The following is a 27,272-nucleotide window of genomic DNA, read 5'->3' as shown; positions in this document are numbered from 1 at the left end:
CTTTTCTGAACCCATTCCATGTCCAGACAAACCCCAAAAACGTGACGGTCTGGGAACCAGTAGGAGGAATTTGTTGCTTACGGTTCTGACCCATGGAGCAAATGCATCCCACCTGTAACTGGGACTGGCACGTGAAGCAGTCTCAGTGGCATAGGACAGTTTGCGTAAATTCCTTGTGATATGAGTAGGTGGCTTCCACACTTTTTTCTATTAGTAAGGCAGTGTCAGTAAGCTCAACCATATATGTTCAGATGTTAATTTTCAGCATCAGAAAAGTTGGTTTGGGTATGAAAAAGTCTCTGCTGAAAATGAAAGAGGAGCATTTAACAAGGCCTCCTTCCCTCGTGACTGTCATTAGCATAAGTGAGAACTGTGTGGATGGATGGGGGAAAAAGCCTGTAAAACCTTTCTGCTCCTAAAATGCAATGGATGAAAAAGAAAGAAAAATCCAGCTAGGTCTATTCTATTTAAAGTTCATTCTATTTAAAGAAGATATCCAGCATCTCAGAAAGAAGATAGGCTTAACACTGCTCTTGATGGGAAGTGCACTGAGGAAGATATAATATGTAGCTGGGGTGGCTGAATACAGCGCAAGTGGTCTCATAAATGTGAAAAGCAGATATCTCCCTGGTCCCTAGGCAACACTGATGCTGTAACAGGTGAATAGGTGTAGTTTGCTCTTTCAGCCTTGGTGAGATCATCATTTTCTGTGATGCTGTTGTTTTAAACATAAGGTTTGTTCTACCTGGGGGGGGGGAATTTTTGATAGATAAGAAAATAACATCATTATTTTTTTGAGTTTTCCTCAAAAGTACCTTAAGTGTAGTAAATATTATAGTGACCATTTGCTGTCCTCTGTTCACCTGGAGAAAGAGTGTTTTTCTATGATACGACCATCATTCTAGAAGTGTCCATTGTATTTGTGGGTACTTGATTTATTCTAGAAATAATTGAATGCACCTTGCATTTATAGATGGAAAAGTGAAAAAGAGAATGAATCCTTTCTACATTATTTATATATTCTGGAAAAAAAGAGAGTATGTTTGTCTTCATTCTGAATTTTCAGACAACTGTACTACATTTGATGTATACCCTGGAGGTAACAGGCTTTGAAGCAGACATTCAACATATGATTAATACATGTTAGAATTATCTTTTTGCCTTCACTCACTGAGGCCAAGAGCTGGGCTGAGAGTCAAAGTCTAGTGTAAACAAAAGTCTTCGAAATGATTCAGAAAAAGTGGCTATTTTCAAGTATCCTTCACCATCACTTATTTACAGTCCCTGAATGGCTTTTTAGTCTTCTGCAAGCACATAAATGAGAGGATAGGAATACAATATCAGCTCTGACTGGGATTTCAGCACTGCTGTGGGAAAGAAGCAGAAAGGAAAGTTCTTTAAATTCATTTGTGAATCTTACGAGGATCTTACTCTGTAGATCTTCCAAAGTTTTCTAAGATTTATGATGTCTGGAAGAGGGATAGAGAAGGACTCTTTGCATTGCCACTCAGGCAACGTTACAGGCAACTCTTGCGGCACCCAGCAGGTTACCCATCCATCCATTTTACCCCGTTATTTTTGCAACCTATCTCTGCCCTACTCAGTCGTGAATCCTAATACTTAAAGAGTTCTTGAAGTGGTCCCACTGAATCCCAGAGATAGCTTGGCTTCATCACGATGGAAGACTGCTCACGGAGGGACTTGTGCCTGGAGCATGGGGAAAAAGCCGGATTAATACTTTCTTGTTTCTTTGTGGCATTGCTAGTACTCCTTAGCAGTACTTTTCCAAGCAGACTGATGAGCAGCAAAACAAGATAAAGTCATGTTGAAACTTGCCTTTTTTTGATCATTCGTGATTAATATCAGTGATATTAAGCATCTTTGTGTTTTTCAATAAAAAGGCACAAATTTATAGAGCCTGCAGAAATTGTAGCCATGTTACAGAGAGCAGAATTTAATCTTTGGCCTTCCATTTAGCTAATTAATCTTTTGGATTGGTTGCTGCTGTTGCAGGCTGCAGCATATAGTGGACAAAAATATTCATTCAGTCTTTCATTATTGAGCAGTACTTTTATTTCGTAAAGTAACTGGTGTGTGCCTTGAAATATCACAAGGCATTTACAACACATAGCCTGTGAAAATCATTCAAAAGTAAAAAGTGAAAATGCATCCAAAATGATTATGGTCAATTTCATGTATTCGGAAAGATTTTTTTCTAAGCTACAATTGAATTCTTTCTGTAATTTCACTAGGGAGACGGAAGAATATTATGTACTTAGAAAAAAATATAGAATAAGCTGAAAGAAACACTTTAAGAAATAATATAGTGCCTACGAGCCAGCATTATGGCAGTGAGACAATGACAATTACTAAAGACTCTTTAGGTGACTCATAGCTTTAATTTGTGTTTTGCATCTAGTTTACACCGTCAAACCCTTGTCATACTACGATAATGCTTTATGTTTTCATAGTGTCTTTCATCTAAATGGCTTCCAAAGTGCTTCATGTGTTGCTTTGTGTACAGCTTACATCAACTTAATCCATTACGTTAATACAGCTATCTCTGTAGTGAAATACAGTAGCTATTTGTGTCTGTATAGTAAAGGCTATGTGCAGTTTTAAGAGGGAAAATACCGTCAAAATCTGTAGAAGAAATTAGGGAGAATGTAATACCAAGTTACAATTTGCCCTGACCACAAAATTGGCAATTAAGTTGCTCGTGTGGAGAGTTCAGTATAAACTGCAGTTGGTCAAGTCCTGTTTTTCAGCCTGCCAGGGGCCCCCGATAGCAGGCCAGCACATTTGGTCATTGTGCTGAGATGAAAGGTGAGTGAAGAATCATCAGTATCGCTTTGTTCAATGCACAAATGTTGTGCTAAATATTTCCACCTGGTACTTTACCTGCTTAGTTTGTGAAGTCTGATGAGCTCCAAGCGCAGATTACTTGGTTTTTAGCTGGCAAGCTGGGCTTTGTGTCCCAGTGAATTCCACTCACAATTTCCCAAGAAATGTCTATTACTGACATTTATGAGATTCTCATTCCTGATTGCTTGAGAATGCAAACTCTTGTGATCACTCTGAAAATTTGTTTATCCTTGGAGATATTCCAGGTACAGAGCTATGGAAAATACATTGTTTCCTTAACAAATAAATATTGGCCACTCAGGTGCATACATACTGATTGACAGTGTGCAAAGTAAAAGACACAGACAAAGAGCAGGCAGATTGCAAGAGATTGTATAAGCTTGTCTTCATATTTTCAAGAAAGTAGATGGACAAAATATGGTTGCAAAAGCAGTGGACTTCAGTGGAGGAGGACAAACACAATAATACAATTTCCCTGAGGAATTTCTAATAGAGACGAGTGAATTAATATATCCCATTATTTTTCATCTTTTATGATATATAGAAGAAGAAACAAACACATGATAGTAGCACAGAATACCTTCAAGTGGAATATTGCCCTGATAAATGCAAACTGACATGCAGTTTTAATTTGTTTGTTCTTGACTGGGAATCACAGCATGCAGAATCTTAATGAGCCATGGGGTAGTGATCACCAACCCCAGACATGTTTCTCTTGCATTGTGTTTGCTGCTTGTGGCAGCTCTTTAATTTGGGTACATCAATACCCCACTCTGAGACAGTTTTTCGGTGGCTTCATAAAGGTGTTAAGGTTATTACTGCATGCTCGTGCTGTTGCTGGACAGTAGACATTCAGGTGATTCTGATGCAGTTAAGTTCATTTGTTCCTCTGTGCTCTGAGAAGCCAGTAAATGAAATCTCACTTACTACAGAAGCTTTAAATAAGGCTGTCAGATAAGAATCCAATTTTCATACATGTTAGGTATCGTTTCCAGTTTTGTTTGAGGCTGAGATGGGGTTAGTGCCTGGATTCTCAGGTGATAACATTTTACAAAGTGATCTTTTCATGTATCTGCCCCATGGTGGAAATCTGACAAGCTTGTTTTTTCTTGAGACCATACAGAGCCATCTTGGTGTTCAGAGAGAGCTGTCACTGTAGTGTCCCACCAGTTCACCATAGAGCTCAGTGTGGATGAGGATTTGGCTCAGTGTTATATTAAATCCTGGCTCCGCCAGGAAACAGCTACTAAAATTAAGCTGTGGTTCAATTTGTTTGTTTCCCCACTTGACTTCCTCCTTTAGCTAGCCTTTGATGCAGGCCTGCTTGTTCTCAGTAGATACCTGCCATGTTGAATTTCCTATACTCAGTAAGATAAAATTCCTGCCAGCTTGGAACCATGATTTTTCATTTTGTCTTCTGAAGCTTTGCACATAGTTTGGAGTAGGCTTGCAAGACCTAGGGAAGGGAGGAGTAGAGTTTGACTGCTGAACTGAGATTCTCTCTTCTGCTCAGAGGTATCCCGAGTGCTGTTACACAGGCTGTATTCTAACATAGTTGTTTTGAATGTCACTCGTTTCCTTGCCATCCCTTTACTGACTCCTTTCTTGTAAGAAATATAAGCTGCTTGTTTTCACTCTCAGGGACCTCCATGCCTAGTAGAACTGTCTTTGTGATCTCTTCCAAGAATGTCCAGTGGACAATATCTACTTCCTATCAGTCCATCATGACAGCAAACATTGCTCACTCATTACATTTTCAAGTCTATTTGTGCTTCCTCACAAGCTACCCTCACACTCTTGGAGGAACTCTTCATCTACATCCATCACTATATTTCCTTGATGTCTTTCAGTTCCCTGTTAAAAGTCTCATTTGTCCACAAAAACCTGATGATTAAGCATAGACTGCTGGCTGCTGTTCACTCGTTGTTTCCTTCTAAGTTGCTATCAGTCTGTTGTCTGTCTTTCTGTATTTTTTCATAAGCCTTTGGGTGCAGAAAAAGGGGAATTGGGTCTTTTTTCCCCTATGTTTATAAAACTCTAAATATGACAGAATTACTAAAATTTCTAGGCTTTACGCATGATAAGCACAATAAATGACAATATGGCATACCACTCCACAGAGCAAGTTAACCTTACATGTTCAAATGCTCAGCAGTAGTAAATGAACATAGCTCCTTCCAGCCAAATGCAACTCTAGCCCAGGGTCTTTGCCTTCTAAGTTCTTATTTTTAATATGGGTCCAGATGATAGCAGTTTAAATAAAGTACTGAACTCATCTATTTTATTCTTAATTGATAGTGGTGCTTAGGGGATGTGCATATATTTGAAAAGAGTAAAATCAATTAACTTGTGATCCAATTATTTGTGTTAGCCACTATGGGGTTTTATTTTAGAACACTGGATTAGACTCTCCCAGTTAAGCACCGTGCTTTGAGAATGTAAACCTTTAATTTTGAAATATGATGAACCTGTGGTTATCTTTTCTCTATTTCCAAATCTAATTCCTATTTTTGTCCTTTCATAGTTTTTAAATACCCTTCTTCACTTTTGTTTTTGAAAGGGACCCAGTATAAATATAACAGATTTTTCTAAATACTAGGAAGTCTATTCTTTATATAAAGGTGACTGAACAGGCAAAAGAGTTCACCTTCTAGATAATATACACTATATTTTTCTGGGCCTCTCTACTTCACAGTGGATATTTGTCTTTTGCAATCACAAATGTGTGATTTATTACACTTTTCACGTTATAAATTTAGAGTAGACCCATGTGACAACTTCTGTCATTTGATCATTCTGCTTTTTCATCCATCTTGAACAGATTTTAGTCTAGTTTTCCAGACAGCTTCAAATGCCCTGTGTTTATATGGTCATTTCTAAAATGCAAAGAATGCTAGGGGTGAGTGTACCACGATGGTTGGAATTATTTGGCTTGGCACAGCCTTTGCCTGTAGACGTTGTCATTCCCTTGATCTGCAGGTGTCAGAAGCTCTGCAGTTTTATGCCCCCAGCAAGTCTATGTGCCCTTTCTGCACTACTGACTCACTGCAATTGAAGCTACTGAGAGCCCTCCCTAAATAAGGAGAAAACAGGAATGCAGAAGAACCCCCACTGAGATATCCTTGAATTAGATATCCTTAAACTGACATTCAATATTTTTTGAACTAGCTGGCACATCATGGCAACACTTTCCATCATAGTCTGGCACTGGTGGCGTAAGCATAATAAATTTATCTCACTGGCTTCACAATTTTGTATCTGAATAAAAAAGCCAGATCTTCAAATATTTTACCCTAGCAGGTCTTACTGTTCCCAAGGTGATCCAGGGAGTATTGAACACTTAATTGAATCAGACTAGTGGATTAAGGAAAAGATTTTTCAGAAGGATCAATATGAATTAGGAGCAGATGCCCAGTCAAATCTATGGGTTAGATTCTTTAGGATTAGGTTCCTTGAAGTTTAGTCACCTTTTTACATAGATAAATAGGAATTGTTTGGTACTGAACACTTGTTGGGAAATATTCTCGCCCTTACGATTCTGATGTCTCATTTTATACTTGCTCAAGCTGAGACAATATGAAATAATACAAAAAATATCAATCAGGCTAATCGCTTATTTTCAATTAGAGTAAGAGGTGTCCAAGTGTGCTTTCCAGTAACAGCATTTTGCTGAGCAGGAAGGAATACAATCTTGGTAATCATTCCTCTGTTATTTCCAAGACTCTTAATAGAGCTTTTCTTTTGATTTGTTTCAAAGCAAGTGAAAATATTGTTATATTATCATTTAGAGTTAATTAAACTGCAAATGAGCTTAATGATCTGTCTGAAACAAAGCTCAATCACAACCTGTTACATATTAACTGTCAAAATCAAAAGAATCTTTAAAGTCTTTGTTAAATATACCAAAGAGGATAGAAATAGCCAATCATTAATGTCATCCTTTTATAAAATCAGATTTGAGGCTGAAAAGCTTGAACTGAATGCATACACTCAAATTATACAGCTAAATTGAAAAAGAGTTTGGAAACATAAGTCAAATCTATTGGAAGAAACGAAAAAAAAGATAACTGAACACAAGAAAAGACGTAGTTGTCTCCTCTGTATTTTACTATGAGGAAATCCATTTTACCTACTATTTGTCCAGATTGTGAAATCTATATATTAATAAAATGCCATTTTCTGGATTCAGTATTCTCACAAAATGTTCTGTAGTGTTATGACTTCATGTGGTCTATAAGACAGAGCAAAAGACATTTGGTCTATTCAGGTCCTGAAGCCACTTGGGTGATTTTTGCCCTTGAGTGATATATTGTCACTGACGATGTAGCTTTTAAGCAGTGCATGTACGGCAAAGCCTATTTGTGTTATTGAAGTTTGTAATTTTGGACTTTTGAAGGCTTAATCCCTAGAAATGCTAAGATTTCCTAATGATCTATAATGGTACTGCTGATGTTCAGCACTTCTCAGGATTACGTATGTTATCATTCTGGTTTATCCACCTATAAAGCATGTATTATCTTATCACTCTTATATACAGTGCTTTTAGCACGTCAGCCTCAAGTACTTGAAAGGTGAGGAGTATTATTAAGTCTGACCCTTACAAGCTTTTCCAATGGTTTGCTTAATGTTTCTCCTACATAAATAAGAATGATGTTATACACTGTTTGTCTGGATAGTAAATTAGAATTTTCTCATAGGGCTTGGCTAGCTGAATAGTGCAGCAGTGCAATAAACTTCACAAGGTCATAAAAAATTCTTCCACTGAAAAAAGAAAGTAACACTGACTTTTAGTTATGCAGACAAAGTGGTAGCATGAGGTCCAATTATTTTTGATTCTCTTAGAGCAAGCCCTCCAAAAAACGGTATGGGAGCACTTTTTGTGAAAAATATTTTATGTATTGATAAGTGTAGTGAAAAATTAATATGGATGGGGTAATTTATGAAAATAATAGTCTGAAATGCAAAACTGGATTATTTGTAAATAATAGTACATTCGAGGGCAAGAATGGGCTATATTAGTCAGCTTCCTCTTCTGCTTAGCTATGAGTATAGTTCCCTTTCTGATAGCATATGCACCTATGCACCTATGCAACACTGTATATATTCTCAGGATTCACTTTTCCAGTAATATGAGATGAACTGTCTTCTTGAGATCAGAATCTTCCAGAGCTTGATTCCTATCACATTGCTGCTTATCTGCCATCTATTAAATGGAGAGCAGCTGTAATGTGCTACCTTATATTTCATGAGTGAGAATGTATTATTTAGAGCCTATAACATTCAGTTTCAGTCAAGGATTACATCTTTCTCCTGTTGTGGTAAATAATTAATGCTGGCTTGGATATTTCATGTGTGTGTGTGGTCGTTAATTGAAAATAGTAACAATTTCTTCTATGCTTTTTTTCTAGTTTCAAGCCACAGTAAAGGAGGGAGTCACAGGTGTAATAGTAAACTTAACTGTTGGTGACCGAGATGACCCAGCAACTGGAGCATGGAGAGCTGTCTACACCATTATTAATGGAAATCCAGGGCAGAGTTTTGAAATCCATACCAATCCCCAGACTAATGAGGGAATGCTCTCTGTTGTCAAAGTAAGAACAATTTGCTGTTGTACTGTATTATTACTGTAAGGTCCACCCACTGGATTTACTGCATAAGAGAAGGCACAGCAAGGATAAGTTACTCAAAAATATATAGTTGGCTACCAGCCCTTGTCCAAACAATATGTATAACCCCTTCTTCTGTCACAGTAACCTTACTACTTTAGTCATAAGGACCTGCCTGTTGCTAACTATATTGCCATTGTGCTTAAGCAACAGCTAGTTTTGCAGTAAGCGTCACAATCAATAGTGAGACTTTACAACAAAGTTTTGTCTGTGACTGAGGGTACAATTAGAATTCAAGGGCCACATTTTGTTATCAGTTAGAGAACACAGATGCAAATACCAGGGAAGTAAGGGACGTGGCTTCAGACTGAACTGGAGAGCCATCTTTGGTCCCACATTTCTAAAGTCTCATGAAAAAATTTGTTGCCCGTCTTTGTATGAAGATAATCCTATATCTCACACTTTAAAAAAAAAATAGCCCAGGTTGCTGTCTGTACCAGAATTCTCTCTGTTTGACTTCAGAAAAGGCATTTTCAATTCTTAAGATAAATGGCATGTATTTCCATGGCGGTGCTTTTGATTTCAAGGTAGGAGTTGAAAAAATACCCTTATGTTACTTATCATAAGTAGCTACTAAGTATGACTGATTTGTTTGCTAAATGCATATTACATCATAAATAAGCATGTATATATGAGAGTTAAATTATAGGTATGAGGTATGGCAAAAAAGTACATGCTCTTGGATAGAGGGATATCTCCATCTTTCATTAAGTCCATTACATTCATTATCTTCAATGCATTTTATAACTACCATTGTGTCTAATGCTAAATTCTGGCCCAGTATCAGATGCAAAGCATGCTGTTGTCCCTTTCTGGCTAATTCTATCTTCTGCAAGCTTGCAATGGGGTACAAGGAAAAAGTGTTAAGTACTGTCTTTGCACGTTGCACTCTGATTTTACGATATGTTTTACAGCCTTTAGACTATGAGATTTCGGCGTTTCACACACTGCTGATCAAAGTAGAAAATGAAGACCCATTGATTCCAGACATAGCCTATGGCCCCAGTTCCACAGCAACAGTTCAGATCACTGTTGAGGATGTGAATGAAGGCCCAGTTTTCCACCCAAACCCAATGACAGTGACAAAACAAGAAAACATCCCTATTGGCAGTGTTGTGTTGACGGTAAATGCAACTGATCCAGATACTTTGCAACATCAGACTATCAGGTGAGTGCAGTACCCTCTAATTTTCATCCATCAGAAAGTGAGTATGTCTTTTGTGCCCAAGAATTTGCCTGCCAGTACAGAATTAAATTAAAGTTGTTTGGGCTCTACATAATAAGTAGTGGCATTTTTTTTTCCTGCGATGAAGAGATTCAGTATGATGAAAACAAAGAACTGCGTTAGACAGGGGGCAGTAGTTTTCCAGGCTGTGAGATTACTGCATCATCGAACAGTTGAGTGCCATGAGCAATAGACGTAGCTTTGCATAGTGTTTCAAAATTACTTTTAACCTGCTTGTTTATTCCTCGTCCTTCGTGAGAGCCAGAGAAAATGTGTAAAAATTGAAAACATGTAGAAATAATTTATCTGGTTTACATACGGTTTAAGTCAGTTTATGATCATTTATAATATCTCTCATTGACTGTCCATCCACGTTCAAGGGCTGAGAAAATATTTCCCAGTGAAACACTGAAGCTACAGTAAGCTAAGACTTGGCCTTGCCCAGGTAGACAAAAGTAAATTATTATTTCTGTGCTATGATAATATAATCCCACACATGTGCCATGTCGCAAGGAGCAAACCTAGATATTAAGTGGTGCCATCATCTTATATTTTGACCCACCTGGTCTGGTCTTTTGTTTTTGGATTCATTGAAAAATGAAAGATCAGCCGCTTTCTTCTCTAATACTAAATTGACTTTCCAGACAGCTTTTCTCAGCATTTGAGAACTGCAGGATAGGCACTACAACTAAAATCTACATCTGTGTTTAATTTTTCATTCTTACTTGTGGGTCTAATTTCCCCTAGATATCAATGTATATAAAAGGGCATAAACATCTTTGTGAGAATGACTTCAAAGCTTTACCTGAACAATGTGCACTGTCAATCTATACCATAGATGTAGATTTCTCTACTATCACAGGGTTATTTAGCAGTGATTGTGCACTTCTTAAAGAATGTTTGACATACGTACTGTTCTACAAAAAAAGAAAGCTGCTGATCTTGAAGATGTTCTCCGTCCAGTAACAAATGTTGGTAAGCATGCTGTTGCAAAAGACCACACTGACAGCCTTGGGTTCGAATGATGAGGAGGTGAATTTAAGCAGGTGAGTGTGCTCATCTCCAAGGAAGGAGGAAAAAGGCAAGGCAGAGAATTAAAAGTTTCAATTCTCGGCATCATTTCAAAAATATCTGGTTAAAGGAGTATAACTATTCTGGTCTTTCTCTATCAAAAACGCCTTTGAGTTTTGCCATTGAAATATCAGTTTATCTGAAGGATGATTCTTAGCATATGTCATTCCCCTTGTTTTCTAAATGTATTTATTTACAGAATGCATTTTTATTCTTAATTTTAGTTTTTGCTCTAAAGATTCCTTATTTCATTCACTGTGGTCACACAAATTTGTGTCTATGGATGGAAAACCTATGGAATTTCTATTGCTTGTCAGATACAGCAATATGACCCTCAGCAGCATTACTTAGAACCTGGCTTGCGTAGGGAAAAGATATTTATTCCCTTTGGGATTGGGACGGAGTTTAAGAAACACAATTATTGAAGTTCTCCGTAACTTTATGCATTTTCATGGGAGATAAGAAAAGTCATATTAACTAATGTAACAGTTGATTTTGTGATGCTAAAAGAGAAAAGCCAAGAAAATATAAGGATTTGGTTATCAAAACCAACAATCCAGAAGCTATTATCTGAATTTTTCCCGTTGACCTACTGATTTTGCTGAATTTCTCCTAACTACACTGACACTGAAATTATAGGACATACCAATGTGTCACTGAAAACTCTAAGTTAGCGTTAAGTATTGTGTGTAACTAGTTAACTAACATAAACACTTTTTGCAGTCCACCACATCTCACAACTGGCTGCAAAGGAACTCTCAAATCTTAGCTATAACTAGCTCATAATCTAAATAGAATTTTCCCAGAAGTTTTACCATATCTGCATGGCCAAAACCTGGAAGGTTTTTAGCCGAAAGCAAGGTTTTTCTTTTCTTACGCTGCGTGTGCAGAAAAGAAGAGCAGAAATAAACTAGATTGGGTTGGGAATGAAGCATGATCATACATGGAAACTATGTAAAAGGAAGTGGCTGTATAAATTAGAAGAAAATAATGCAAATGTAATGGAAATCTGGGAAATGGTGGAAGCATTCAGGAAAGGCTAATTTGACTACCTGTACATCCTTTTGCTAAAATAACAGGAAAGCATAAAATAGCATTTCAAAAAGATGGTTTTAACGCTGACAGGTATTATTGAAACACATAGCTACTAGCAGTGAAAAAGGAAGACTAGTGTATGAGAACAGCATCTGCAGTTAAGGATAGTGTAAAATTGCATACATAAAGGCCGAAGCTACTCACTAGTTTGGGTCTGGCCAAAGTATTTTCTCGTACATTCCTACAGGCAGGTGTGTGTTTAGAGTTTGGGCCTAGGTCCAGGACTTTATAGAGAATGCATACCAAACTGCATGGTTTTCAGACTATGCTGCTATAAATTATATTATCAGAGTCCTTACTATGATTATACTGGTAAAGTAAAGGCCAAGCAGGCACAATACAGACTTTTAAACAAGATATTACACTAAATATTGATGACCACGAGCAGGAATGTTTTGTGTCTGCAAGAAGCAATGAATACCAGATTTGTATTGTGTGTGCTGTGTGAACAATGTACATCACCCCCAACAAAGTATATATCTGTTCAAAATGTGCAGACGGATACAAACAAAAGAACAACAGAGAATTAGTAATGTTACTTTTCTTTATTTTCAACCTATTACAACTGAGATATGTCTAACTGCAGGGATATTTTTAGTTAGTTTTCTATATAAAACTTGTAGGAGGGGCTGACGATTATTTGTAATCAGGAAATTTAGTTACTCTACTAGATATAACATCATAAATGCATTTCAAGAACCATGAATAGTGTATAGAAACCATTTGTGCCATTGTCCACATCTAGATTGAATTTATTCTTTGAACATTGCATATCTGAATCAGATTCAAATTACTTATCTTTTTGAAAAACGTGGCTTACTTTGTAAAAATTCCTAAAGACAGCTGTACTTCTGAAGCAATTTTCTTTCTTATTCTTCGGCTTGAAGTGTTTTTGCAGACTGAGAAAGAATTTAATTTAAAAGCTCAAACAAGCTGGCAAAAATGTATTACACTGAAAAAAATATGACTCCAACTATTTTTAAGACTCAAAAGTACGTACCTTGAGCTCTGGCTATTTGTCTGCACACGATTAGCAGTGAACTTTCATGGTGTCAGCTCTTCTCTGATCTACTGACGCTAACATTTCAAAGAAACTCAAGGTAGAGGTAGAAACATCATCCTGGAAACAAGAACTGCACGCTCATATTGACCAGCTAAAATAATATAGGCATCAAGTTTAATCTTACTCTAAATTATACCTGTTTAAAACTAGGTGAACGCTGACTTTCACAACTATACCCAGATCTATGATTTCCTATGAAAAGTCTGCAATGAGTACAGTGAGCGTTGGACTATGGGCGTTGTAGAAAGGAAGGAGCAGACCGAACCAGTGGTTTTTCCTGAACACATACCTGTGGGTGGAAAATAGTGTTCGTTCCACTGTGATCACTCCCAGAAAGAAAAGGAAGCTGTTCAAGTTGGATCACATTTCTTAGATTCATTAACCTATTTTTTTTTTTAAGTATTTAATTCCCTCTACAGTTTCCAACTTTTTTAGAATTAAAAAATGAAAGAAATCCAGCAGGCCCCATTTTAATTATAATCCAACGATTTATTAATAGAACAGTAATGAAGTTTCTGAAATTTGATTTCTTAATCAGGGATCATTGTTATTTTTGTGCCAGATTTAAGAGTTTAATTTTGGGTGCTTCTTCCCAACCTCTGAAATTTTAATCAGAAGTTTCAAGTGTACATGTCAATGAGAAGTTAAAGGCCAAATTTAATAACATTTTCTACCTTGGGAAATTAAAAGAAGAACCTCACTCTCTGAAATCCATTATTAACAGTAGATCTTAATTAAACACAGTTACGGTCCTCAATATTTGTCTGTGTGAAGAGATTGGTTTCAGTATTTTTCCCTTTTTTTGGTTCAGCAAGTCCAGGATATTCAATAGTTAGACTTTTAACTACGTGTAAATAAGTTGTTTACTGCAGTGTATTTGTACTTTTTAATTAAAGCAACGTTGTTGTCTGGTTTCATGGTTTATCATGGCAATATATTTTTATTACCTACTGTGCTCTTGGATTTTAAATTATTTATGTAAATATATTATTGCGGTATTTATTCTCAGTAAGCAATGTGACTCAATGCTTCAGAAATATCTTCACAAGTAAAGTTTATTATAGCTCTAAAGCATATCTAATTCATTAAGTAGAATTAAAATGCAGTATTTGAAGCTGGACCACTTAGAAATGGAACCCAAACTGCAGTGAGTTTCATGGGAATATGAAAGACTGCCAAAAATATCTGAAGCAATATATGTAAATAAGATATATATTTGTGTGTGTGTGTCTGTGTGTGTGTGTGTCTGTGTGTGTGTAATTTTTTAATCTGTACCTGAATCCAGCTGACCCCACATAATATAACTGGCTTCTGGAAGCATAGGTACATTGTCTTAGTGGTGAAGTCTCAACTGTAGAAATTTGAAAGCCAATTTTTTGCTTGGAAGTTGGCATCCTTTTATTTGATTCTGGTCTCCTTATATCACCATATCATTAATTTAGTGGAATTACACAAATATGAAACCAGTAAATCTCCATTTGTTTGAGATTAATCATTTCCGAATAGAATAGCCTGTGATGGATCCAGCTACCCAGCTGCCTGTGAACCCACAGCCTGGACATTCGACTGCTGTAGCACTGCCATTGTACTGACTGTGTGTTTGATAGCTCTGCTAGTCTGGAAATGGGAGAAAAGTCATATTTATTATTTTCATCATTTCCAAATAACAGCTACTGGTCTGTCTGAAAGGTGGATAGACTCTGTTTCTCTTTACATAAAGTGCATTTTTCTATACTGCAAAATAAGTGTATATATTAATGACGCTTCGTCCTTGAACATCAGACCATGGGGATGATAAGGCTGAATCTAACAGACACTGAATTAAAAGTGATCATGTTTGTTTATTTGTCATTTTACCAAGAGCCACTGGACAATGGACTGGCCGTTGACTTTGGGAATGGGAACTTTTACTACTGGGGCACATTTTGCTTTAGATTACATCATCATAACTTTGGGGTCAGTGCCTATGGAGTTGGTGGAAGTCAGTAGAAACAGTCCAAACTCTTATTGGTGGTAAGCATGATCTGCATACTTTGTCAAAAAAAAGACTGCCTAAAATTCTGTAAAATAGTGCTGAAACTACACTGAAGTGGGATTTATAGTTCAGTGAGTTTCTTCCAAATCTCAAATACTTGAGAAAACTAAGGAGAATTCACTGGAAAAAACAAGTTTACTTCTGTCACTTCTCTTTGCTGCCAATCACCACCCTTACATGTAGTGAATATGTAAGCCATGAATTGCAAAGACAATTCAAAAAGCCTTTTTCATGTTTCTTGCCAGGATTTTTTCAGAGATCCTGAACCCCCTCTGAAAAAGGATGAGGCTTCAAATCACATTCCTCACAAACACTTAAGGGATTAATTTTGCATACTTTGTTGCACATCAGGCCTTTTTAAAGCACTTTTGTTGCAGGTGGAGGTCAATAAACTTGCTTTTTGGGATACACTACAATCACTTACAGAAGTACTATATAATGAGAGGGATAGAAAGTCTTAAAGAGTGAATGCTTATGAAGTAACGCACTTAGTCATTGTTAAATATGTCTCCTAGAGTCTGAAGGAATTGTCTTTGATTCCTAAGAACAGGACATTTGTTTTCCTCGTGCAGACAGAAGAATAGTTCTATTGTTATAAATGAATGGCTGAGCTATGCTCTCAGCATGCAGCGCCAGAGTTTTTCACTGTAAGTTACACCCAAGAGCATCTCAAGTTGGCTCTGCAGTTTTATTTATGGCCTGCCTGAACTCAGCCATTGGGAATTTGTAGTGCATCTCTAGATCTGAAGTTGCTGTATATTGGACAGTGCACATTGTTTTTCTTTTCCTTTCTCTATTTCAAGTTAGAAGGAAAGCCAGGTAGAGAGGGAATCTGCTTGAAGCAAAAAGTTTTTCATCTTCTGTCTTTCCTGCTGCCTGGTTTCAGCTGGGATAGAGTTAATTTTCTTCTTAGTAGCTGGTACAGTGCTGTGTTTTGGATTTAGTGTGAGAATAATGTTGATAACACGCTGATGTTTCAGTTGTTGCTAAGTAGCGCTTATCTTAAGTTAAGGATTTTCAGTTTCCCATGCTCTGCCAGCAAGCAGGTGTGCAAGAAGCTGGGAGGGAGCACAGCCGGGCAGCTGACCCGAACTAGCCAAAGGGATATTCCACACCATAGAACGTCATGCCCAGTATATAAACAGGGGGGAGAAGGCCAGGAGGGGCGGATCGCTGCTCGAGCATCAGTCAGGGGTGGGGAGCAATTGCATTGTGCATCACTGGGTTTTTTCCTTTTTTTTTCTTTTCCTCCCTCTTCTCTTTTTCTTATATTCCTTTTCATTACTATTATTATTATATTATTATTATTATATTTCATTATTATTATTGTTAGTATTATATTTTACTTTAGTTATTAAACCGTTCTTATCTCAACCCATGAGTTTTACCTTCTTTCCCAATTCTCTTCCCCATCCCACTGGGAGCGGGGGGGGAGTGAGGGAGCAGCTGTGTGGTGCTTAGCTGCTGGCTGGGGTTAAACCATGACAGTCCATTTTTCATGTTACTATCATAATATTAATATCTGAAGGGAAAAATTAATGAAAAAATGCATTGTCTTTTTTTTTTTGGTTGTTGTTTGACCAAACTGACTTCCACTTTTTGTTTACTGAACAAAATAAACAAACCCCTCTTTCCCCATACAGCAAACTCTTTAGGCCTACAGCAAGATGGGACAGAGGCAAAATTGTTTCTGGAGCGGTACTCTACCTCCTTTATTCTCCTCTCATACCCCTGACCACACTGATGTAACTCTGGAAGGGTGATAATGGCTTAAGAGTAAAATCAGGCCCCATTTTTCCTGTTCAGAAGATGATTTGTAGCTGGCCAGCACTGTGTGGATATATCACTGGGTCTGAATTAACGTGGAGGAAGCAGCTGGTAAAAAAGTCCAGTTCTCTGGGGGGAACTACTGAGATGAAACTGAAGAGAATAAATGGCTGGAGTAAAATCCCAGCGCTGAGAGAATTAAAACATCTGCCAGATCTGGAAGCCAGGTCCTATAAAAGCTGTGGACAACATCTAATGCTGACCATTGAGGAAAGCCACTTTCAACTCTGTCAGCTTCAATATCAGACATATACTATTACAGGACCTTCTTTTCCTCAGAGTACTGAACAGATGTTGATAGTCTGCTTCCCAAAGTCTGTTATTCAGTCCTTTTATTACTCATAGGTCTTCCCTGGCTTGCTTAATTTACAACCAACCTGTCAACACCTCCCTTTTAGCACCCTGGAGAGTCCCCAGGGGTCCTTGGTTTCTCAGTTGCTTCTAGTGTTTCTCCTAGTGGTGAACACCTCTAAGTCTCTCCCGTTGTTTCTTTTTGCCGTCTTCTCACTGATGTTCTCTGTCTCTGTGTTGGGGCAGATGTTAGGCCTCTTCTCTCCTTGTCTGCTTCTGTATATCTTAATTTTTAGTGCTTAAGGACAATCCCATCTAACCAGTTGGTGCTAAGCTTTGGTATGCCGGTTTTTGCCTTGCAGGGAGGTGGGGGAACTCCCATACTTACTTTGTCTTATCTATGCTAACCTCTTGTCTTACTGCTTGGTTCTTCCTAGCAGTTGCCAAGGTTTGGGGGAAAGATTAATGTACATAAACAGGTTGCTATAGCACCTATTTTTTCCTTACCCTCTCTAGTAGAAAAGGAGGCAGAGAGCAAATTTTCACCCAGACTGAATGAGGCAGTTCTCCTGAAGAACGGTGTCCCTTTCCTGAGAAAAAAAAGATTAATCCCTCTCTCTTTGATTAGTCCCTGAAATAGCAGAAGTGTCTGAATTAAATTATTAAAGGCTACCTAAAGCAGGGTTTCAGGAATTCTCAATCCAGTGATTCATAGTTTTGCAGGGAACCCAGCTACCTGAAGCCAGACTTTATCACTCCTGACAATACTTGTCAGAAGAACATATTCCTAAAATTTTCCATCTGTTCTACTCTGTTGGCATAAATCATACTTAATATGTTGATAGTAAAGCTATCGATGATAGAATTGAGAATCTGTGTTTCCATATAATCAAATAAGCCATAGAAACCAATTTTAACTTCCCTTGATATTATTTTAAGAATCCCAAATTCTTGATTAATAAGAATGAATGTAACAGTTAAGTGGAGTTTAATTAGACCCTCTGTCTTTATCCTGCATAACAATATTATGCCACATTATGATTTCAACCATGTCAGCACTCAGAATGAATGGCTGTGAACTGTGAAATTATAGGGCACATTTTTCATGTCACTGACTAAACAATATTGCAGATCTTCTTGAGAAATACAACAATAGGATATATCAGTCACAAGTTATGCTTGCAGTGGAAGTCAGATCTTGACAATAACTCACTTTGTCATTACTGTTCTCTTCTAGTTTCAGAAAAGGCAGGATTTTGCCTCTGGAAGAAGTAAAGAGTATCTTGATTATAATAAGTTAGCTATCAAGTTTGAGAACAGTGTGTGAGGAGGCAAGTTGACAGGGAAGGGGGTGGTATGAATTTATGTTAATATTTTAAAGCCATTGAATTCCTGAGTCCCACTCAGTCAAGTTAGGTCGCGTGTGCACGTCTGTATGTAGTTACAACTTTCATTCATGCTTTGACAGAAATTTATTTGGACTGGTAATATGTAAGATTGTAGCTCCAGTGACCAGTGTTATTTGATACGAAGGCAAAAGCTGGAAAACCAAGCACTGAAATAAAAGTTTTCCAGGAAGACTGGTAATGCATCTAGGCCAGAATCCTGTCATCAAGTGGAAGTATATAATTAAGCCATTCTTGTTCTTCTTGTGGAGTTCAGCACTTCTGTCTTTCAAGCAGGTATAGACCTCAGATGACACCAGAGCAGGTGTTGTCTGGCATTCATGTCCTGATTGGAAAAGGGAAATGCTGTAATTCTTTCATAGCTTTTTGCCCTGCTATCAAGATACAAGGTGCTAATGTTATGGCTATATTTCATTAATTTGCCATCTCCAGAATAAGGACAGAATGAACCATGGACACACTCAGTTCAGTGGCAAAATTCCCACTGAATGTGGGTGTAGGATTTCATCTCAGAGCAGAAGCTTTCCCAAATACACAGAACTTCTGTTGTATGTTTACAGCCACTGCTCAACCGCAAGACATCCCTAGTCTGTGCATTTCAAGGCATAAAGAACCCCATCTTTCAGACTCACGGACAATTATTCTTGGAGTGGAATTTAAGTTCAGTGAAGAAATTGTCAGAAGGCTTAAGCACTCATTTTTACTAAATGGAGCTCTGCAATGTTACTGTAATAGGAAAAAAGTCTTGCAGAGTTCAATTGGAATTTTTCTATTAACTCAGTAATAAGGATGCCAATTTCTGTAAAATAGTTTCTGAGTAAGAGTGAAATTATGCACTTTGTTAAGCAGCAGTAAGCCTGCAGATTCATTCTTGGTTCAAATGTGAATTGCTAGGGACTGACTTTTCCTAATTTTATGACCATTATGCTCTAGGTAAATATGCCTACAGAGACATGCATGCCTACTCTACATACAGCTAGATAATTATTATCCATGTGATCCCTTAGGGCAGCTCCATTGGGCAGTACTTAGCATAGCATTGCCTTGGAGATACTAACCTGTCTCACCCAGATTTCATTGAATAGTCCAAACCCTGGAGAATTTTTACACTTTTACCTATTTTAATGGGCCTGTCAGAATAATGTTTCCTCTTTTTCCTTTCAAATGGGAAATTTCCAATAGAATTCTACCTGCCTAAGGCCCAACCTCTCTGGAGATTCAGCCCTGGGTCATTGGTAGCATTTTCTACATAAAAACCAAATGCAGCCACAGAGTTTATCTCATAATGCTTCAGGGCTAAAACAAGAAAATTTTGTATTAGTAGGGCACAAGGTTTGCAGCTTCAAAATGGAGCACTCAAAAGTTGCTTCTGGCCCTGGAAGCTTCTAAGTTATTAACTAGTGTTTAAAACACATTTTAGTAGAGAAAGAAAACAACACTGTCTCAGTTTTGCATATCTCCATGTCAATTGTGTTAAGTTAGTTTGACTCATGGAAACTGTTACAGAGTTTAGGTTTTTAAGTACAAGGGAAAAAGGAAGAAAAAGCCTATAATAGCTTTAATCATTGTATAACTGTAACCCTTTGAACGAGTCCTTTGTGCAGTTAGGTGAGTTTTTTCATTTCAGCTTCTGTCATTTCGGGAAAAAATAGCACATACTTTTAGTTTTAAAGGTCTTGAGGCTTCCATTTTTTGTCTGTCAAATTGAAACATTAGAATTCATCCCACAGAGATACTATGGACATGCATTGAAGGCGGCTGGCAAAACATTCGGATCCCTAATGACAAAGGAAAGGTGCATGAGAAGTTTAACTCTTGGGCATCCAATCCAGGGTTAAATAGCATAGAGTAAGACATAATAAGAAGCTTAGGAGAGGATTAAATACCTTCAATTTACAGAGCACTATATATTGTGTGCACTGAATGCAATTGATATCAAGCAGAAAATAAAACTATATATGACCAAATAGTGGAAGATTGTTGGTAAAGTATTTGCCTCATTGGTACCACACTGCAGTCAAGCAAGGCCTAGCTATAAAGTTTATCAGCAACTGTCAGTGTGGCAAATTAAGGTTAAACAAACAACTGCAATTCTTCCGTTTCCTGTCTTTTCAGTGCTTAATCCCATAACATCTAATGAAAGCTCTTTTTGTGTCATAAACGAATACTTATGTGTAGCTTTTTCCTCTAACTTCTTCAGATTTTCCATCATTGGCCAGCAGATTTCTTAAATGACGCACGTTTGTCATGTTGCTTAATGTACATCTGAAAGGGGCTTGGCTATTATGATGATGAACATGATAGAAAAATTGTGCTGCATAGAGTAGATTTGTCGTAGGCAGTATATCAGAGCAAGCATTCAGATGCACGCAGGATACTTACCCTAACAAAAAAGATGCTTTCTAACCTCCAAAGGAATATTACTGAGAAGTGTTCAGCACAAACTCACCTTTTAGCAAATAAAGGATAATTTTCCCTGTAAAGAATATCCTTTAATTTTCTATTTCCTTGAAAAGCACAGGGTTTTTTCATAGGTCATATATTATATGTTGAAATATACACAAAAGGGCCATTTTCTCAATCCCGCTATACCTTGTGACATGCTTTTCAGAATATCTAGCAGAATTTAATTTCTGTTAGTATTCTTTATTAATATTTACATGTACAGGACCAAATTTGTTTTGCAGTAACATCAGTTAGACAAGGGACGTTACAACGAATATCCCCTGAGTGAATATAACTGAGTGTGGAATCTGACTTTTAACGTTTTTGTTCAACAAGTGAAAAGTAGTATTTCATTTTTCTAACATCCCTTGAAGGCACAGGCAGAAAGAGGGGGAGGGGGGGAAATTCGGCGCAGCAACCCATAACAAATGTAACAACCTAGACTTGATGACATTATAAATAAAACAACTAAGACATGGTTGTACACAATCTTGAAAAGTGATAAGGGCCAGACAGGTAAGAAGTTTTAAAGTGCATTTGGACAGCTTGAATGCCTGAGAATCTGATTCATAGAGATTGGAAAAGGTAAATCACACTTCCCTTTTCATTTGTCATGGTCATTACAGATAGTGAGTTAGGCAAACAAAGGAAGCTGGCCTAAAATAAAGGAAAAGATGTGACATGATATCACACATTGCTCCAACATTTAGGACAGAAAGTGGCTGCATGTTTTTTGTATAGTTCGGTGTACTCAGTCAAATAAAACTCAGATAGGAGATGATTGCCTGTTATTACAAAACGACAGAGAATTAATTAAGTTTCTTCTGTAAGAACTGCACTCATGAAGTGCATAGTGTATTCAAAATCAGCTGGAAAAAATGAAAACTTAATTTGTGTTATTATTAGCCAGGAATAAATGTGCCTTTTTCTTCATATTGTCGGATTGGATGGTAGTGTGAATTTTTCTTGAATATTACACAGTCACATTATCACACATCCTACTGAATTTCTCACCTACCCTTTCCTTCTTTGTTATTGAATGCTACAAGGTTGGAAAGTATTTTTACTCAGTGGGTATTAATTCCTCTGGGCTACATAACTATACAAAAGCATCAAGACAGTCTATTTTCCTACTACGAATACAATTATTTTTAAACAAAGCTAAACTAAAGAACTAAAAGGAAAAACATCTTAATTGCTGCAATAATAATACCAGAGTGACATATTTCATGGAATTAGTTGAGTTCTATTTCTATGGAAACAAAGTTATTAATTTGTTGGCTCTTCACTGATTTATACAACCCTATGAGAATTTCCAGTTCTTCTGGATAAAGTCAGACCATTAATCAAACATTACACAGCCTTGCATATATTTTTCACATAGACATTGACATGAAATTAACATTATCATGTTTATGTGTTGTAATATACAACTGAAAACATAATCTGATGCTGAGCAATGGTAAGGATATGGTTTTTACTAGGACATCAATTTAGTGCAAGTTTTTACAGAAGTGCCTCTATAATTTTCCAAAAGTGACACCTACACAGAGTACTTCTCTCATTTCTGTGTAAATAACTCATAGAATTTCCTTGAGAAATCCTTCTTGGACAAATTTATTTGCATGCACTTGTGTGTGTATAAAATATTTTTCATGAAGAAACACTAGGAATTTAGAGGAAATATAGGAAAATGTAGGCTACTAAAAAAAAAGGTTAATAAAAGTCTAACTCTTTTCTTTAAAAAACCCACAACCTTATTTCCTGCTTGTGCACTGACCTTTAGAGAATTCGACCTTCATAATGGATGCTTAGTAGATTAAATAGGGAACAAGGAGTTAACTAACTCCTAACTAATCGTTTGGCACCCAACTGTGACCCAAATCATTCTGATTTGATTCTGTTTCATTCTAAAATATTTTGACTAGGTTTGGAACTCCACATATCTCCCCCTAGAGGTGGCATTTAGGAAGGCCACATGAAGGGCTTGAGCCAGGATAAGCCTTTCATTCCCTATCTCCTCCTCCCAGTGCCATGTACCAGCAGGAGCTTGAAGTTCCAGCACACTGCTCTCGCTTCTGTCAAGCTGCCTGCTTCAGGGATCTGGTGGCGGGCAGGGGAGAGACGTAGTGGCATTTTGTTGGTTTAGAGCTGGCATCGATGTCGTGGTGGGTACAGGAGATGGGTTAGTGAAACGGTCTGGCCTTGCTGACAAAGCTTTACCCGCAGGCACCCATCCCAGAGGTACAGAAACACAAACGCCATGGGAAATGTGTAAATGCGTGTGCTCGGCCTGTGCCATGGGGCGCGCCCGGGGATGAGCGGGCGGCAGGGGTGGATGGGAGCCTGCGGGCTGTGGCAGCAATAGCGGCACGTGGCTCTGCAGGGTGACAGGAGAGGCTGAGGGGTGATGCTGCAGACTGCTGCGGGTTTGCACAGCTCTCCCTGTTGAACAAATCCTCTCTAAGAGATGTCAGTTATTAATTCAGTTGTTATTGTGAACTGGTAACATGAAATATACTTCTGGGGATCAGCTCCACATTCAGCAAAGACTACAAATAATGGCTCAGGCAGTGCTCTAATGTGAGAAAAAACAAGATTCAAGCCAGGTTTTTTGTCTGGATCAGGTTCAGCTCAACTCCCAGGATCAGTGTTTTCCTTTTACTTCGGTGAAGTCTGGATTCCAACGTGGATCTTTGCCACTCAAGATTATGCCTGTCAAATACGTGAAAACACACTCTTATAATCGTAGGATTAGCAACCAATATCTCACCAAAATGAGTTTCTGGAGAGGAAACCTGCACCAGCTGCATATTTCATACAAGCTGTCACATACATGCAGTTTAAACAGAGCTGGGGGGACAGTGTTGTGCACTTGATGGGGAAGGAGAGGGAACGAGCAGGAATGGGGCTGTTTTTCCTGCCAGGCCCCAAACTGCAACCTGCCAAGAAACTCAGAGGCTTTTCTAAGTCAGCAGAACATTATTGCTCTCCTATCATCTCTTGTGTTACAGCACTTGCCTTGGAAATAGCTGAATCTTAGAAATAAGTCCTGTGCAGGTTCAGCCAACTCAGGAATGCCCCAGCTCTGTCAGCACAGGAAACTACTTCGATTACTTTTCTGGCAGTATCAGCTTCTTCACAGATTTTCTTTCTGAATTGGTACTTATTGCACGGTCAATTTATTGTGTGTTAAATTTTGTCCTTTCTTATGCTAGTCCCTTTTGTCTTTGTCTTTTTTTGCTAAGCTAAGAAAAAGCTAGTGAAAATATTTATGCTGGTTCATCACAGTAAATATACTTTTATGTAAATTTTTTGGCTGAAATACCTGATATAGCCAGGGGAGCCCTAATTTTTTTTTTTTCTTGAAGAAAAATCTCATGGAATTAGGACCCAGGTCTCAAATAAATTTGTTTGAAGTATTTGGCGTTTATAATAAAATTTTTGTTTCACAGAGTTACTTAGGAATAAGAAAATTGCCACATGATTGATGTGATATCTTTTCTGTGAATCACTGGGTCTGTCCTTTGCTATAGTTACATGTTATTCATAGCAGATACTTCACATTCCTGTTTAAGGGATGAGTATTCCCCACTTTATCCAAGGCAGAGACTCAGCCTCTTGTTCTTCATTGCTTAGAACCTTCCACTTAATCTTTTCTGACCTTGACTTGACAGACTGAGCAGACATTTCCTTCGTAGCATCTCTTTTACAACTTTAACTAATGTTGTCCGGTGATTTCAAGGTTGAGGTTTGTGAGTCTGGAACTTATTTTCTAACAAAATGTCTGTCTTGTTAGTATTTTTGCTTTTTGTGGCTATGATCCAGATTTCTGTGGTAGAATAGATTTCACTGAGCTACTACATTTTCAAGGTCTCATTAACTTTTAAGTGACTGTCCATTCAGCAATGTTTACAGTCTCTTTCAGCTCTGTTAACAATTCATAAGATTCCTTTATTTGGAATTGCACTGTTTTGGCTAATACCTACTTCCTGACTTCTGTTGTAGTTCATCTTTTCCCCCCTGCCTTGCACAGGGGATGCCGGCTGCACTAACCTCTGCTTTGAAAGACATCAATATTGCAAAGGCCTTAGATTGGCACAGGACATAAACTGTGCTAAAGTGATTATTCAGCATATTCACCAATTCGTTACACTTTCCTTTTGGAAATTAATTTGCAGAAACATTAATTCCCTTCCTTCCGTATGAGATGAGTCCCAAAGTTAATAGATGTTAATACGGGCCAGGACTGGATCTTGTGACTATGTTTGTATCACACAGGCTCAGGTTGCAAACCTGCGCTGGAGCTGAGACTGGCGGCTCCCCTGCCCTGCCTTTTTGGGGGAGCGCTTCCAGGCGAGGGTGTTTTCTTTGTGACTTTAGTATTAGCCAGGGCAAAACTGAGGTTTTATGGCAGCCGGCAGAAGTAATCCCTTGCTGGGACCAGCCAGTTCCTGGCAGTAGGATCCGCAGTCCAACAGGAGTTGTATTGATCTGGATAGACTAATGCTTCACAGTAGTGAGCCACTTCTCACCTCTTTTCTGCCCATCCCTTAGAAAAAAATAACTCACACTGAATCTGTAGAAATGTGCTATTTCATGGCTGTGTTCAATAGTGACATTTTAGTAGTGAATCTGCTGGGCTCTTATAAAAAATTTGCTATCTTTTCAAGAGCTACCAGGACCCCTGCTTGAAAGAGAAAGCAGCAAATGGATTTGCAGTGGGAGAAGCTGCTTTTGCTGGAAGCACAGTTGCAAAGAACTGACATGTGCAGAAACTTGATAGAGTTTTACTGCCAAAACCTTCTCTAGGTAGTTTATAAAAGAACCTCCAGCTCATCTCACGTTGATTAGCTTTTGAGGCACAATTGCTACAATGAAAAAACTTTTACTGATTTGCATGTGTCGACAATTATTCTACCAGTAACAACCTGATTATACTAGTGTGTTAGTCCCAGATACGGTGTGTTTCCCTAGCTTTAGGAATAATTCAGATAGTTATAGCCTCTGGGTTCATTTAACCATAGCCCTAATCACTTCTGATTAAAAAATACATAAATGAGTTTGTGGAATTTTTTTTGTTACACCTCAGCTTCTAGGATTTTTTTGCCCTGAAGGAAAAAAACCTGAAAATTAGATCTTGGTATAGAGAAGTGTTTGAAAGACTGTACAATAATAACAAAAAATGTTTTCCTTTTCATAACATTTTATTTAACTGTCTCATTATTACAGTTTTGGTATTTTCATTTGATTAATTGCTGTAGGTTTTGTGTTTGGGTTTTTTTATTATTCTAGTTGCAATGACTCTCCTGTTACTTTCTTCGTATTTACCAAGGGGTTTACTCCTATTGTTTTTCCACACAAATAACTAATTAGTCAACCATTTTCTCATCTGATATTTCTCAGTGGCAGGGGACTAGAAACTGAGTTTCATCTAATTTTTCATTCTGATTTGATTATATCATTGTAGATAGAGAATTGGGATGAAAGCCAACCTGCTAAATCACTGATGTGACAAGCAAAAAAAAGCTGAAACGATGAATCTTTTTGCTCAGATGGTGAGGTGGGGTGCATCATTTTAAAAGTGCCCTGCAGATGGAAACAGAAGCAAATACTGTCTGTAGTGTGGCCACAGCCCTGCAAACTGTTCCCTCGGGGCACAGAACCACTTCCAGTGCTAAAATCTATGAGATTAGAGCCCCAGCCTGAAAAATGCTTGGTCACTAGTGTCTGAGCAAAGGAGCTCATTGCCTTCTAAGTCTGATGCAGAATAGCACCAACATTTCTTTTTATAACACCGACTCTAATTTCGACTGTGCTCCGATTCAGTGAGCAGCAGGAGACAATATTGGGTACATATCGATCTGTCATTAGCAGTAAGGATGAGCGGCTGAAGCTCTCTCGTTTGACCTTTTATGCTGTCCCATATGCTCCAATTTGCCTGTATTGGCAATACTTCATTTTTACTTGAATGAGACAAAAACATTTCTGTGAGAGGTATGCTACTGAATTCTGTCTGCTGGGTCTGCACTTGGCTCTGAGTGAAACCAAGAGAAAATTCCACAAATAGAGATATCTCAGCATCATAATCTCCTCCCACCCGCATAAAACAATATTTATATTGCAACCCAGTTAACTGCAAAAAAGATTGCAGTAAGCAAGTTTTTTGTTCTTTTTGCTTGTTTGTTTTGTTTTTAAGCAAAATCATTCCTGCCAAGATTTGTTGTTGTAGAAAATATACTTTGGGGGGAGAGGGATTTAATTTTTATTATTTCTAGATGAT

The 27,272-nt window shown here is 37.8% G+C and overlaps 1 protein-coding gene across 1 annotated transcript in view; it reads left to right on the top strand.

The window, feature by feature from the left end:
- CDH13 (cadherin 13) overlaps positions 1-27,272 on the top strand; it is a 521,353-nt gene that overhangs the window by 445,864 nt on the left and 48,217 nt on the right. The window contains exons 9-10 of the mRNA XM_050904351.1: positions 8,274-8,456; positions 9,446-9,699. Coding sequence (XP_050760308.1) covers positions 8,274-8,456; positions 9,446-9,699 — 437 coding nt within the window. The remainder of the gene's footprint in view (positions 1-8,273; positions 8,457-9,445; positions 9,700-27,272) is intronic.

This window comes from Gymnogyps californianus, chromosome 12 (genome assembly GCF_018139145.2).
Source record: "Gymnogyps californianus isolate 813 chromosome 12, ASM1813914v2, whole genome shotgun sequence".
Taxonomy (NCBI): Eukaryota; Metazoa; Chordata; class Aves; order Accipitriformes; family Cathartidae; genus Gymnogyps; species Gymnogyps californianus.
This window is presented reverse-complemented; position numbering and strand designations above follow the sequence as displayed.